The 14,369-nt window shown below is 41.8% G+C and overlaps 1 protein-coding gene across 2 annotated transcripts in view; it reads left to right on the top strand.

Annotated features, from left to right (window-relative positions):
• The window catches only part of FMNL2 (formin like 2), a 323,435-nt gene that overhangs the window by 293,215 nt on the left and 15,851 nt on the right, over positions 1-14,369 (top strand). For both annotated transcript variants that reach the window (XM_017866074.1, XM_017866073.1), the window contains exons 16-22: positions 1-144; positions 5,892-6,016; positions 6,982-7,184; positions 8,804-9,038; positions 10,158-10,226; positions 10,332-10,412; positions 12,427-12,556. The exon at positions 1-144 is cut by the window's left edge. In XM_017866074.1, coding sequence (XP_017721563.1) covers positions 1-144; positions 5,892-6,016; positions 6,982-7,184; positions 8,804-9,038; positions 10,158-10,226; positions 10,332-10,412; positions 12,427-12,556 — 987 coding nt within the window. The remainder of the gene's footprint in view (positions 145-5,891; positions 6,017-6,981; positions 7,185-8,803; positions 9,039-10,157; positions 10,227-10,331; positions 10,413-12,426; positions 12,557-14,369) is intronic.

Genomic DNA, 14,369 nt, shown 5'->3' with positions numbered 1-14,369 from the left:
TCCCCGCCACCCCTCCTCCTCCTCCTCTCCCAGGTCCTGTAGCTGAGACTGTACCAGCTCCTCCCTTAGCACCTCCCCTTCCTTCTGCACCCCCGCTGCCTGGAACATCTTCACCCACAGTGGTTTTCAACTCAGGATTAGCAGGTAAGAGCACAGAATTCAAACCCAGGTACTCATATCAGAAAGGCTGTCTTATCTCGGAGAGTTGAAGCTGTTTTTTCAAAGTCCAGGTCTCTTGCAATGACATGTATCTCTTTCTAGTGTAAGAAATTCCTGCTGATGTAGCCAGTAGAGGGGACATCATCATGCCTGGGAGGCACGTTGCTCTGAGTAGTCTTTTTCACAACCATACCCCACAATGGGAGGTGCTGATTTCCTACACCATCCTCCTGCCTTCCACTGGCCCCACCTAGAGAATGGAAGAGAGACAAGCTACCTGCTTGAGGATCAGTGCATTTTTGTGGGTTCAGCAGATACTTTCTGGACACCTGGAGTAGTCAGTACAGATACTACCTGTAGTAGTCAAAGCTCAATATTAGGCACCGACATTGAGTGCTTCTGGATTTTTTTTTAATGGTATTTATGATGTCATCTATAAAAGGGAAACATGCTTTTATGTGTAATTGCCCGATGTAGGCTTCCAGGCATGTCTTCTGAGCATTTGAGAACATCAGAGTTTGCTAGAGTGGATTTAAACTTCAAGGAGGAAGTGCTGCCAACAGCCATATTATCATGCCTTAAAATGCTTCCAAATAATTCACGTCCTCTTGCCAACCAGAAGATAGAAAACAGCATCCTCACCTCACCAGAAATAAAATGGGAGGTAGGGGTTAGAGCAGGAGGAAGAGAGTCACTCTAATGCCTTGAAATCTGAGTTCTTTGTTTTGACTCACGGAAACAAAGATTGATGCTACAAGCCATTTTCCCAGTACTGAAGTGTTTCCCTGGCATTTGGAATTGCTCTAAGCTTTGCCATCCCTGTGACATGGGGTCATTCTGCCTCCTCATTTACTTCAGCCTGTTCATGAGGTCTCTGATTTGCAATGAAGAACTACCACTCTAATAGCCTCCATTTCCAAGGCTGTGATAGTTTTCAGAGCCTTTTGCCCAAAGTCTAAAAGCCAGTCTTAGCTGGAAAGATTTCCCCATCTCCATCCCTTCCAGGCTCCCATCTGCAGCTCTGTCAGCTGGTCATCAGGGCTCATTCATGCCAGTGACTGGAGCCCTTTTGGATGCCCCAAAGTCACCTAGAATAAATTCACTCCACATCAGATCCATGGTTTTACTTCCACCCCGACTTCTAGATAAAACTGTCAGGGAAACAAACAAGATTCCAATTCACAGTAAGGTTCACAGTAAATCGGTGACTTATTTCTGCCCTTCAAGATTCTCCCCATCTACCACTTTCTTCTAGAACTTTTATTACTTCTGAAGGAGAAAAGTTGGAGGAGAGTCATCCTGGAGCTGATGGACTATGGAATATAAACAGACAAACAGGAAACCTCATATCAAGCCCTGGGAATGTGTTCCACCACCAGGCTGTTGTCAGTAACTGGGTGTGGAAACCCGTAATTGTCCCGTGCACCTGGCCACCCTGATTAGGCACTCTTGGTAGCCCCCAGGGAGCACTTGCTGTGAGACGTGTCTGCTGTGGTGTCTCATTTAGGGCTGCTTCCTTTGTCTCTGACAAACACTAATGTGTGATTTAGCACCCACTTCCACACACCTGAGCACTAACATAGAACTCAGAACCGCCTAGCTGAGTGAGAGCCCAGAGGCTGAGATGTGTCCAGAGCTTCCCTCTGAGGGGCCATGTCCTGTGTGATTGATCTATTTATTAATTTGCTTGGGCTCTTCCCACTGCTTGATTTTAAAAATGTGCTGGCTCTGTCAATTGCCTCAATATTTTAATGTGTAGAGCTCTGTGCTCGGCTGATAACCAACTGCTTTTAGGGTTTGCTATACTTGGAAGTGGTCCCTGTTGTGGCTTATGCAATTTAGAGGACTGTAGGTGGAAATAGAGGAACTCTTTATTTCCATAAGTGTCCACTAAATGATTGTGAGGGATGTCTTGGAAGCATTACAAGACCCTTATGAGTCTTTGATAGCTTGAGATCAGGCAATTTCTACAAGGCTTTTAATCCCTCTCTATTATTCATCCTTATTTAGACTGCTAATACTTAGTGATTGAAGCTCATTTGGTGAGATGTTTTTGCTAGTGTGTTCAGTAACGCTCTCTCACTCTGGAACCAAGAGGCCAGACAGAATCAGGATGCCCCATAGAACCAAGAGACAGAGCCTCGCTAATATTCTCAGGCCTCCTGGGAAGTCAGAAACCTATGACATCACTTGGCCTCTGGATCCACAGGCAACAGGAGGGTCTTATCTCTTCAATGGGCAGGTGGCCAAGACAGAAGACCAAGAGGAGGGCCCCATAGTTTATCTAGTTGAGAGTTTTCTTCGTATTTTATAGAGAAAATATTAGTAGTGTGAAATATGTATTTGAAGAATAAGGCTTGCTTTCTCAAGTCTGTGATAGAACAATCTGGCTCCCTTTCCCTGGGTAGGTCACCTGAGACAGACTGCTGAGCAGATGGAACCTTTGCTGTCTCTTTGGGAGGATATGCTTGGATCGTCACAATGCGAATTTGGACTTTGGTTGATTGTTTTTCATGTAAAAATTATTCCTATCCTATGGAATGCCTAGCACAGTTCAGTATTGCTGTTTGGTACTACTATGATGAAATAATTTTTTTTCTTCCCTCTTCTAAAGAGGATAATTTTTTAAACAAAATAGTTGAGTCTTGGAGGCAGGCCTGAATGGAAATGAATTTTTGGCTCTGTGCTGCCTTGTGAAATGTACCCAAGAAGCATGAAATTCTATGCTGAGTGCGTGAACTGCTGAGCCACTTGACTCTAACCATATCTAATTTTTTTGTATTTTCTCTGTTCTTTCTGCTTCCACAAAAGATGGGCCAATCAAGCTTTTCTGTAGGTTTCTCCTCACTGAGTGTGTTGAGTATTTGCCATGTGTTTCTGTTGGTCACACTGTGCCTTGACATCTTTCCACTCCATTTTGCTTTGATCCATTGCATTTTGACTTTGTGTCTGCGGGAAGTCTTGGTGGCGGCTGATGATGATTCCAGGTGTGCCCACACATTCTAGCTGAACCTACACAAGAGATTATTGGCCTTGAAGAAGACATCCTGGATTCACATGCCCTCTTCCATTCCCTCTGAGGAAAGTTGTTTTTTTCTCCTTCTTCTTTTAATTTTTATATTTGTATCTGAGGCTTCAACTCTAAAAGGATTTTAGATCTACTCTAGGGAAAAAAGAACAAAAGAAAAGGTGCCAGGTGCCCCTTTTCCATTCCCTCCCTCATGCTAGTCTCTGGCCCACTCCAGGGAGCACTCACCAGCCTTTGACCCGAACCATGGGGACACAGTGTGTCCAGGGGTCGCCTGTGCGCCTTCCTCCTCTTCCCACTCCCACCCTGGTGAAAGCCAGGAAAACCTTTCCAAGGAGAAGAACTTTCTTGCCTGTGTTCTGATCTCAGGCTTATTCCTGACCTTGTTAAATAGGTAGAAGAGTGGTTGCAGATGGCAAACTTCTAGCGAGTGTCATGAGCCTACCATGTCTGTGGGAGGAAGGTAGGAAGCCATTGGCACCAACCTGTCACCTCAGGTTATGAAAAGACTCCTCTGCAGCCCTTCTGCTGCTCCCCGATCCCCAACATTGCCGAAGTGCCAGAGGCAGTGCGAGAGCAAGTGCTAGAGGAAAGTCTGTTCCTTTGTCCCATTGAGAACATCTGTTTTCCTGGGTAGCGTAGACAAAATGCTGTATGGTGAGGAATCTGACACTGTGGGGTAGTGGGGACAAAGATGTCACGTTTGGTGGTGGAGAGGCCTGGTTTGGCTAAAGCTGTGTCTGTTTTTCTGCATGCTTTTGTGTGGATTTATCAGATGACATTCCTACTGTTTAAATGGCCTTTGTAACTCTGGAGGAATGAGAGGCACCGTCTGTGTCAGTTAATGCCAACTGAGGCAGGCAAGCAGGCAGGCAGCCAGCTACAAGCTTAGTCGTGTGTTGCTTTTATTTTGTTCTGCACTGAAGCACTGAAGTTCTCCTGCCTGTCTTGCTAATAATGACAAATAGTGAAGCTCCCAAGTAGTGTGATGGGCTACCCAGGAAAGACTGATGAAGCTGAATGTATATGGCTAAATGGTTTGGGAAGACTTCTTTATGATATATAATAGATAAATATACTTTTAAATGGATTACCTTTTTTGGCGTATTCCCTCACAGTGAGAGAAGTTGGCACTCCCCATAGTCCCTTAAAGATACATCCCATTCTCTCTATTAAGAGGTTTTCAGTATTTTAAATGAGTGTATCGATACCTCCTAGTCAAACACAGCTGACTCCTGGGAATAACTTGCTTTTCAAAAAGAAGGGCAAGGGACTGTGGCCATTTCTGAATCTGAGAATCAATACAATTTCTAGATTGATTTCTTTCTAGATTTCTTTCCCCCTTTTTCTCTTTCTTTCTCTCTCTCTCTCTCTCTCTCTCTCTCTCTCTCTCTTTTCTTTCTCTCTCTCTCATTCTCTCTTCCTTCTTTTTTTTTTTTTGAGATGGAGTTTCACTCTTGTTGCCCAGGCTGAAGTGCAATGGCATGATCCTGGCGCACTACAACCTCTGCCTCCCGGGTTCAAGCGATTCTCCTGCCTCAGCCTTCCGAGTAGCTGGGATTACAGGTGCACACCACCACAATTGGCTAATTTTTGTATTTTTAGTAGAGACGGGGGTTTTACCATGTTGGCCAGGCTGGTCCTGAACTCCTGACCTCAGGTGATCCACCTGCCTTGGCCTCCCAAAGTGCTAAGACTTTGAGCCACCATGCCCTGCAATTTATTTTCCTTTTTTCCCCCCTTTTATTTATTTATTTTTAAGACAGAGTCTTGCTCTGTATTTACCCCTTTTTTTGTTCTGTCGTCTTAAATGTTTTCTTAGGCTGGGCAAGATGGCTTAAGTCTGTAATCCCAGCACTCTGGGAGGCCGAGTGGGGAAGCTCGCTTAAGTCCAGACGTTTGAGACCAGCCTAGGCAACATGTGAAACTCTGTCTCTACAAAAAATATAAAAATTAGCCAGGCATGGTGGCACACACCTGTGATTCCAGCTACTTGGAGGCTGAGTTGGGTGGATTGCCTGAGCCTGGGAGGTCAAGGCTGCAGTGAGCCATGATTGCGCCACTGCACTGCAACCTGGGTGACAGAGCAAGACCTCAAAAACCTATTTTCTCATTAGGCCTTTCATAGCCCTTAGTCTGCTTAAAATAACTCAGCAGCCAATATATCGGAATCACCCACAGGAAAGTCTTGCCCTGGTGGAAAGTCAGCCTTCATGACGTTATACTCCTGGTAGTCTAGTCAGCCACTATCTGCAGTCCCTGATCATCTTCTAAGGTTTGTTTGTAAATATGTGGTCCACAACCAAGAATTTAGGATGTCCAAATATGGCAAGTTTTTGCCCTCTTTGCTATCTAATAACATGAGTAATAATCTTTGCTCTCCAACACTTTTTATTTGTCCCAACTATCGTCCTAATATTGTAACTGTAATGCAGCAAATTAGTTGCCTGAGTTAAAAGAAAAAAAAAAAAATAAAAATCAACCCTTGGCCCTTAGACGGCTTTTAATACAATCAAATGATGACCTCACCTGGCTCTGGCCGAGGCCATGTGTGTTGTTGAGCAGCTTTAAAAACCTACTTGCGTGCCTCTTACCAACCTTCCTCCAGTGTTAAAGTGTCATCTGCAAGGACTGTTGTCTGATTGTTTCTGAGGGTTGTAGGCTTTTGGTGGGATCTTAATTCCATTCTCTTTGATGTCTTTAGCTGTGAAAATTAAGAAGCCAATCAAGACAAAGTTCAGAATGCCGGTGTTTAACTGGGTTGCTCTGAAGCCCAATCAGATTAATGGCACAGTCTTCAATGAAATTGATGATGAGCGAATTCTGGAGGTATTTTTCTCATTGGTTAGAACCTAGAGGTGCACTCTGTGCAGCAAAGCCAACATGGGTGTTCTGTTAACCTGAAAGTGTCAGAGATAAAGTACTAGTGTTATAAGTCCCTTGATGTAAAGAAGAAACAGATACGTAATATCGGAGAAAAACATTTGACACTATTTTGTAAGGTGGCTCTAAAACTGTGTTTAAAGAGTTATGTTATATAGGAATAAATGCTTTTGAGCATTTTCAGTGTATGTCACAGAATATAGATCTGACATAATAATTCCTTCCCTTAATTGAGAGAAAGACATAAAAATTTTCGGACTATAAGTGAATAAGAACTCAATTATCACACTCACTGCCTTATTTGATAGATAATTTTAATCTGTGGCAGCTGTCTATGCAAGCTAACTGTTGAAAAGCAATTGAATTGGTGGGTTAGAATCGGTAGTCTAATGTTCACTTACTTTTTTTATTTTTTATTTTTTTTATTATTATTATTATTATTATTTGAGAAGGAGTCTCGCTCTGTCACCCAGGCTGTAGTGCAGTGGTGCAATCTCGGCTCACTGCAACCTCTGCCTCCCAGGTTCCAGCAGTTCTCTGATTAGCCTCACAAGTAGCTGGGATTACAGGCATACACTACCACGCCTGGCTATTCTTTGTATTTTTAGTAGAGAGCGGCTTTTACCATGTTGGCCAGGCTGGTCTCAAACTCCTGACCTTAAGTGATCCACCCTTGGCCTCCCAAAGTGCTAGGATTACAGGCATGAGCCGCCACACCCAGCCTATGTTCACTTTTGTGTATGTGCCAGAAGTTGTACTCTAACAAAAACAAGAAAAATAGAGCAAGCCATGGCCAAAGACAAGTACTTAATAGAAAAAGTAACGTCTTTGCTTAAGAAACTAACTGGTGGCTTCCAGACTTCATTTTTAAATATAATCCAGTTTTCCATGGTCATTCCTCTCTACCTTAGGATTTAAATGTGGATGAATTTGAGGAAATATTCAAGACAAAAGCCCAAGGTCCTGCCATGGATCTTTCTTCAAGCAAACAGAAGATACCACAGAAGGGATCCAACAAAGTGACATTACTAGAAGCAAACAGGGCCAAAAATCTTGCCATAACTTTAAGGAAAGCTGGAAAGACTGCTGATGAAATATGTAAAGCTATTCATGTGTAAGTTCAGGAAAATTATATTCTAGTTAGTTTATGATAAAATGAAAATGAGAAAGTTATGAATTAGTAGATGACAAATATTTCAATAGTGAGGCAAGAGCTTAAGATAAAAGCTGGAGCCATTTTTGATATCCACACTTCGGAGATCTCCTGAACTCTGCGTGTGCTACTTCAAAGTTGCATATGATGCCAACACGAAAGAGGTGGACCAGAAATCACCCTGGGGAGTGTTGTGTTAGAACGAGTAACTAATTGTTTTAGAAGAATAACATCTGGATTGTGACATCATTTATTATCTCTTATGTGGGCCTCCAGCAATGCTTACATAAAAGGAAAGTTGAGCTGAATGTGGCAGATGTTAAGAAAAGGTAGAAGATGTCAGTTTCCTCTGGAGTATCTGAATTTTATCCAGATTTGTTGAATACAAATTTGATGGCATTTGTGGAATGATACAGTTCAATGCCAGATGCAAATATGATACAGATGCATATTTTAATTCATAACAACAGGAATGAACTGTTTTGCTTTTAGTACTTTCAGGACATTTTAAACAAAGTTCATTTTTTTGCTCTTGAACTGCATAGAAGGCATTGGTTTTACTTCTCTATTAGAAGAATCCTTCTATTCTTGGGGCCATGGTGACTTTCAAATGTGACGAAGACATTATTAAATGTTTTAGGAACTAATTATTTATAAATGGATTATCTTGTAAATTTTGCTTAGAGACTTAGAGGTGTAAATGACCCTGAGAAATCCTTTGTTCCAATTTTGTGTCTTCAGCCAGGGTGATAATCTCGTAGTCCAGTGCCTCCTACAGTCTGTTCTGATTTCTGACATTGAATGCTGAAGTGCAGCCTGGCTTTAAATCTTTATATATCTTGTTTGTCATGATGATTAAATGTAATTCTATTACTTAGCTGAACAAAGATTGTCCAGAGAATAATAGAGAAGAAAGATTGTAACAAATACTTAATTTGTTCAAATTAAGCATATATCCAAAAAGAACTTCAAGGAATGTACGCACTTAACCTAAAACATTCAGATAATACAGGCATTTGGATGCATTTTTTTCCCAAAGAAGAAAAAATGCTACCAGACTATTGGTTTAATTGAAATATTTTACATAATTCAGCAGATATTCTGTGATAATGTGTACAGTGTTAATCTCCTGAATTGGCAGTAGTACTTCACAATGCCTGTCAACTATGTCCTTGAACGATTAAACCATCAGATGCTTTGGCCTTGGTTCTACCTCTTTCTATTTTCATTTACTCCTGATTCCAGAGGCTTAGAGCTATGCCAGTCCCCTAAAAACTGAGGATGGCAGTTGTGACAAGGTCCAGGTTTTCAGGAAGAACCAATTAAGTTACCTGAGGCATAGTCAAGCCTCAGCACCAGCACCAGGGTGGGACTTCACAGGACAAGTGGAGAAATCTTAGACTCATTGATTTGGTATTTGCTGAGCTGTACCAGATGGATGATGGATGGATGAACCTGAAAAGGATGGATGGATGGATGGATGGATGGATGGATGGATGGACCTGAAAAGAAGGATGAACTTGAAAAAGGGGTAGGAGGTTTTTTCTCTCTAAGGCTAATCTCTCCACATCCGTCTTTAGATTTGACTTGAAGACACTGCCTGTAGACTTTGTGGAATGCTTGATGCGGTTCCTTCCAACTGAGAATGAAGTGAAAGTGCTTCGGCTCTACGAGCGGGAAAGGAAGCCTCTGGAAAACTTGTCAGATGAAGATAGGTTCATGATGCAGTTTAGTAAAATTGAGAGGCTCATGCAGAAGATGACCATCATGGCTTTCATTGGGAACTTTGCTGAAAGCATTCAGATGCTGACTCCTGTGAGTGGACCAACTCTGGCAGGGGAGGGGGTCCAAAGAAATGTGGAATCATTATTTTTTAAAGTCTCTCCCAGAAGTGCACTCAGTGTGTTGGGTTCTAAAGACTCCTTCCCAGAACTTTCTAAATTGTCCATCTTTTCCACATTATGTATGCGAAGTAAATTTGAAAAAATGGGGAATGTTCCTATTCCATATTGCTGTTCTTCCGAAAGAATGCCATTTTTTGTGTCTACAGATGTTCTCTAAATTTCAAAAGGCAGAGGACAAAGAAACTTGGTTCTTTTCTCAAACTTGGTTCCCCCCTGAAGATAATAGTCCTCTGGCGGGGTTGGCGAGAGTGAAAATGTGACTTTCATTTCTAAAAATGATGCCCTGTCCTTAGAGAGCAGACTTACAAGCTTTTGCTGAAAGCTTTAAATTTACCATAAGAGTTTTCTTTCTTATAGGTGTGTTACAGTAAACTGTGGTGATATAGACATAATAGCCAACCATCTCTCATTCCCTTGTGTTAATCTTGTGGAGATTTATGAATATCATAAACTTCAGTTCTCTCCCAATTCTGTTTCTAAATAAACTTTGTTACTGATTATAGTAGTCAGTTCTTTCCCAATTCTGTTTCTACATAAATTTGTTGGTTTCTGCTTATAGTAGTATGTCTGTTGAAAACATGTTCTGTGAACTTCTGGAGGGTATTATAGTCCCCTCTGCCTTTTTTTTTTTTTTCATTTTTGATGCCTCCTCCATTGATTTAAAAATATTAATTGTATGACATGATTAGAGGTGGTGGGCAGGAAATTAAGTTCTACCAGAAGCAGCTATGGACTCTTAACTCTGAGTCTTAATGGTTATAGATTGGTTACAGATTTTGTGACAAGCAAGTTCCTATGTTACTTGCTATTGTGAACAGTTTCAGTAAAGACCTTGCATGTAACAATATTACCTGAAACCTAGCAAGACAATTAAATTTGTTATACTTTGGAAAAGTAGACTCTCATCATGAAGACTGTATGCTCTAAATGCAGGCCTGTTTTCTTCTGTGTTAATATTTAGTTGCCAATTAGTTTCCCATTTTTAACATGTCTTCCCCCCCCCCCTTTTCTTTCTTTGATTGGAATCTAGCAACTACATGCGATTATAGCAGCATCTGTCTCTATAAAGTCATCCCAGAAACTCAAGAAAATTCTGGAGGCAAGTGCAGTTTTTCTTGTAGGTATGAAGGGCTACTACTTCAGCTGCGTTCACTGCCTGATGTGCTGAACTGATGGGCTTCTGTTTTCACCTTCTCTTTGGCAGATCATCTTAGCCCTTGGAAACTACATGAATAGCAGTAAAAGAGGAGCAGTTTATGGATTTAAACTTCAGAGTTTAGATCTGGTGAGTAGACTAAAAGAAATCTGAGAGCTGTTTGAAGGACAGATGGCTGGCAGAGATGAAGTTAGGGTGGTGGGGGATGTTTTGATGAATATTTTCAATTGGTACGAATTTTCTGGAACACCATTTGACAGAGAGCACATAGAACCTGTAATTACTCATACCCTTTGACTCAGTATTTCCATTTCTAGGACTCTTTTCTCAAGTGTCTGAATTTTGAATGCTGTATTTTATTTATAATTGCAAATTAACAATCTAAAGGTCTGTGGGAATGATTAAATGTGCTGTAATACTAGTTAATATAGTGAACTATTATTCTTCCACCGTTAACATACTGATAAAGAGTGTTCCAAGAAAAGTTTGTGTTTAGAAAAGAAAGCAGGGTATGCTTTGCATGTACAGTTGAATTTCAGCTAAGTAAACTATGTGGGGAGAAAGACTGAATGCAAGTAGGTTAAAATATTAGCAGAGGTTGGATGGAATCAGGGAATTTTTTCAAACTTTTTTTTTTTAAGTACTTTTCTATATTTTCTTAAATTTTTTTGTTGTTGTTGCATGCAAGGTGCTCTAATTTTCAGAGTCGCCTAACTAATGTGAACAGGACTAGAGAAAATCCCCCGTGGACTCCCTCCAGGCTGTGCAGGCCTAACATGATTGCCACATGAGAAGGCTGGGCAGTGGGTTGAGTCCCCAGACCAGGGAGCTAGTTATTTAATAAGGAGTGTCCCGTCAGTCACAGTTCTGGCCTCCAGCAGATCGTAATCAGTTAAGCATGTCTGTTTCAGGTCTTCACAGTCTAGGAAATAAGGGAGGGGCTAAGCTAAATGTAAAAACTGGAGCATCGGAGCCCTGCTGTGTAGGAGGCACCTGCGCGCACCTGCTGGCTCTACATCCCCATTTCTCCTCCGGCTCTTCACTTTGAAGAGCACTAAAATTAGAGTCATCCTTCTTTTAAGGCAAGGAAGGTGGGATAGTAGATGCAGGGCTGGGAGAGTTCATGTAAGTCCAGTAATCAGTGTCCCCCTTATCCATGGGGGCTGTGATCCAAGACCCCAGTGGATGCCTCAAACCTCAGATAGTACTGAATCCTATATACACACTGTTTTTTTCCTAGAGATGCATATCTGTTATAAAGTTGAATTTATAAATTAGGCACAGTGAGAGATTCATAGTAACTGAAAAATAAAATAAGCCAGGCATGGTGGCTCACACCTGTAATCCCAGCACTTTGGGAGGCTGAGGCAGGCGGACCACCTGAAGTCAGGAGTTTGAGAGCATCCTGGCCAACATGGCGAAACCCTGTCTCTACTAAAAGTACAAAAATTAGCTGGGCTAATTTTTGGTAGCGGGCACCTGTAATCCCAGCTACTCAGGGGCAGAATCGCTTGAACTCAGGCGAGACTCCACCCCAAAAAAAAAAAAAAAAAATAGAGCAGTAAAATAAAACACGTTACTTGAACACAAGCACTGCAGTAGGCGGCAGTTGACCTGATAACCCAGATGGCTACTAAGTGACTAATGGCAGGTAATGTTTACAGCATGGATCCACTTGGCAAAAGGGTGATTCTAGGTCTAGGAGGGATGGGAATGGCATGTGTGAGGTTTTATCATGCTGCTCAGAGTGGTGCACAATTCAAATCTGATGAATTGTTTCTGGAATTTTCCACTTACTATTTTTGGATACCTGAAACCTGCAGGTTTCCTGAAACTATGGGAAGTAAACCTGTGGGTAAAGAGGAACTACTGTAGAGGAAAGCTGTGAACCATTCTTAGGTGCTTAAGGGTCATCTATATAGTTAAGCATGTGCCCTGGTTGGAAAGTTCTCGAGCCAGTTAAGCATCAATGGACTGGTTCACTAAGGAACAAATGGAATCCTGACCCTCCTCTGGGAATGCTCCAGCCTGTTGGGCGACTGTTACTCAGTTAATGACTCTGGGTGGGAAATCGTCATCTGAGGGGTAGCTCTCCCGTTACCCTTTACTCTTGTACCTAACCCATGTTCCCTTTTGTTTTCAGCTCTTAGATACAAAGTCAACAGACAGAAAGCAAACACTGTTGCACTATATATCCAATGTGGTGAAAGAAAAATATCACCAAGTGTCCCTGTTTTATAATGAGCTTCATTATGTGGAAAAAGCTGCTGCAGGTACTTGATTTCAGCTATTACTGTTTGTCTTGGGTATTAATGCCTTTAATTGTGGTGGAGCCATTCCCTGCTTAAACACTTTTCAGAACCCATTTAAAAAGCCAAGGCTAAGAAGTCAGACACACTGAGCTGGAACACATTGGCCGTGGTGGTGTCCACCCTTGAGAGCAGAAGAGAACGTGGGCCTAAAGGTGATCTCTGTGTCCTTTCTGTAAGATACAGGCCGCTGAGTGTCATGTCCCTTCCCTCTTTTATTCACTGCCCTTTTTATTCTGCTGCTGTTGTATGAAATGTGAGAATGAGAATCTGAAAATCATCACCCAACAAACACTTTTAATTTGGTTTTGTGCCATTCTACTTGCTCAAGTGTGGTAGTTGTAAACATTTTGCCTTTACCTGGACACTAGTTAAATTATCAGCACTTCTTGGTTGCTACTTTGCTAAGACAGGTATACATTTGCTCATTTAAATCATCTGTGACTCTAAGATAGCTGGGATGTACAAGGTAATAGTATCTCCATTGTTATAGGTAAGAAAATTGAGATTTTTCGAGGTTAAATGTCTTGCCCAAAGTCACATGAGTAGAAAGTGATAGAAACAGGACTAGAAACCTGGTCTTACTTTTCATGAAGTGTATCACCCAATGTACCATGTTCTCTGAAAAGCGTATTAGAAAAAGGAATGATGCGCAGATTGACCTTACAGTCAGTTACAGGCTGTGATTCTCAAATTATGGTATCAAACCATAAGCAGCCAGTGTTTATTATAAATTCAGATTCCTGTGGGGTACCTCAGGCATATGAAATTTTTGAGGGTGAGGCCTTCTCTAACTCAGCTAGGGTAAATGGCTGCTGCTTCTGTGTTCTCACTAAAGAGCACTCTGTTCTACCCTCTCATACAAGATTTCTCATACTGTATTACAACAATTTGCATGTCCATTGCAATCTGTGCACTTTTTTTTTTTTAGACAGGGTCTTGCTCTGTTGCCCAGGCCACAGTGCAGTAAAATGATCACAGCCCACTGCAGTCTTGACCTCCCAGGCTGAAACGATCCTCCTATCTCAGCCTCCTGAGGAGCTTGGACCACAGGCACACACCACTATGCCCAGCTAATTTTTAAAATTTTTGTAGAGATGGGGTCTCCCTATGTTGCCTAGGCTGGTCTTGAATTCCTAGGCTCAAGTGATCCTCTCGCCTCAGCCTCCCAAAGTGCTGGGAGTACAGGTGTGAGTTACCATGTCTGGCCAATCTGTGCACTTCTTAAGGGTATATCAGGTTTTATTTATCTATTTCTCTCAGCCCCTGAAAATTGGATGTTGGAAATAAATGAATGAACAAGTGAACAAATGAATGAATGAATGAATGAGATGATGCACTGTTACGGGGATAAATGCTGCAGACGCTGTGGTGGAGACTTGAGAGGCAGATGGAGATGACTCTCTGACTGTGAAGAACTATATGACGCAGGCTGGATAGACCTAGAATGAGCTTGGGGCTCATTTAGACAGCAGGCAGAATTTCTGTTCTCACCAAGTGATTTTCCCTCTTTCAAGTTTACCTTTGCCTAAATTAGTTCTTACACCTCACAATTCTAATTAAGAAAAATGTTAAAAAGCTATTATAATTTGTATCTGACCAGTGGGTACTAGTTCATTTTGTTTGGTCCAAATGGTGTCATTTGAAAAACATCAATGAGGAAAATGGGAGACTGGGTTGCTCCTTGGCAGAAATGTTTTTTCTGTTTGCTCTCTGGTGCCCAGGTTGGCCCACACAGATTCTCTATGCCTTCACTCATGTATTCACTCACTCCTTC

This window comes from Rhinopithecus bieti, unplaced genomic scaffold (assembly GCF_001698545.2).
Source record: "Rhinopithecus bieti isolate Rb0 unplaced genomic scaffold, ASM169854v2 scaffold_81617, whole genome shotgun sequence".
NCBI lineage: Eukaryota > Metazoa > Chordata > Mammalia > Primates > Cercopithecidae > Rhinopithecus > Rhinopithecus bieti.
The sequence above is the reverse complement of the archived record's forward strand: the minus strand, read 5'-3'. Positions and strand labels throughout refer to the sequence as shown.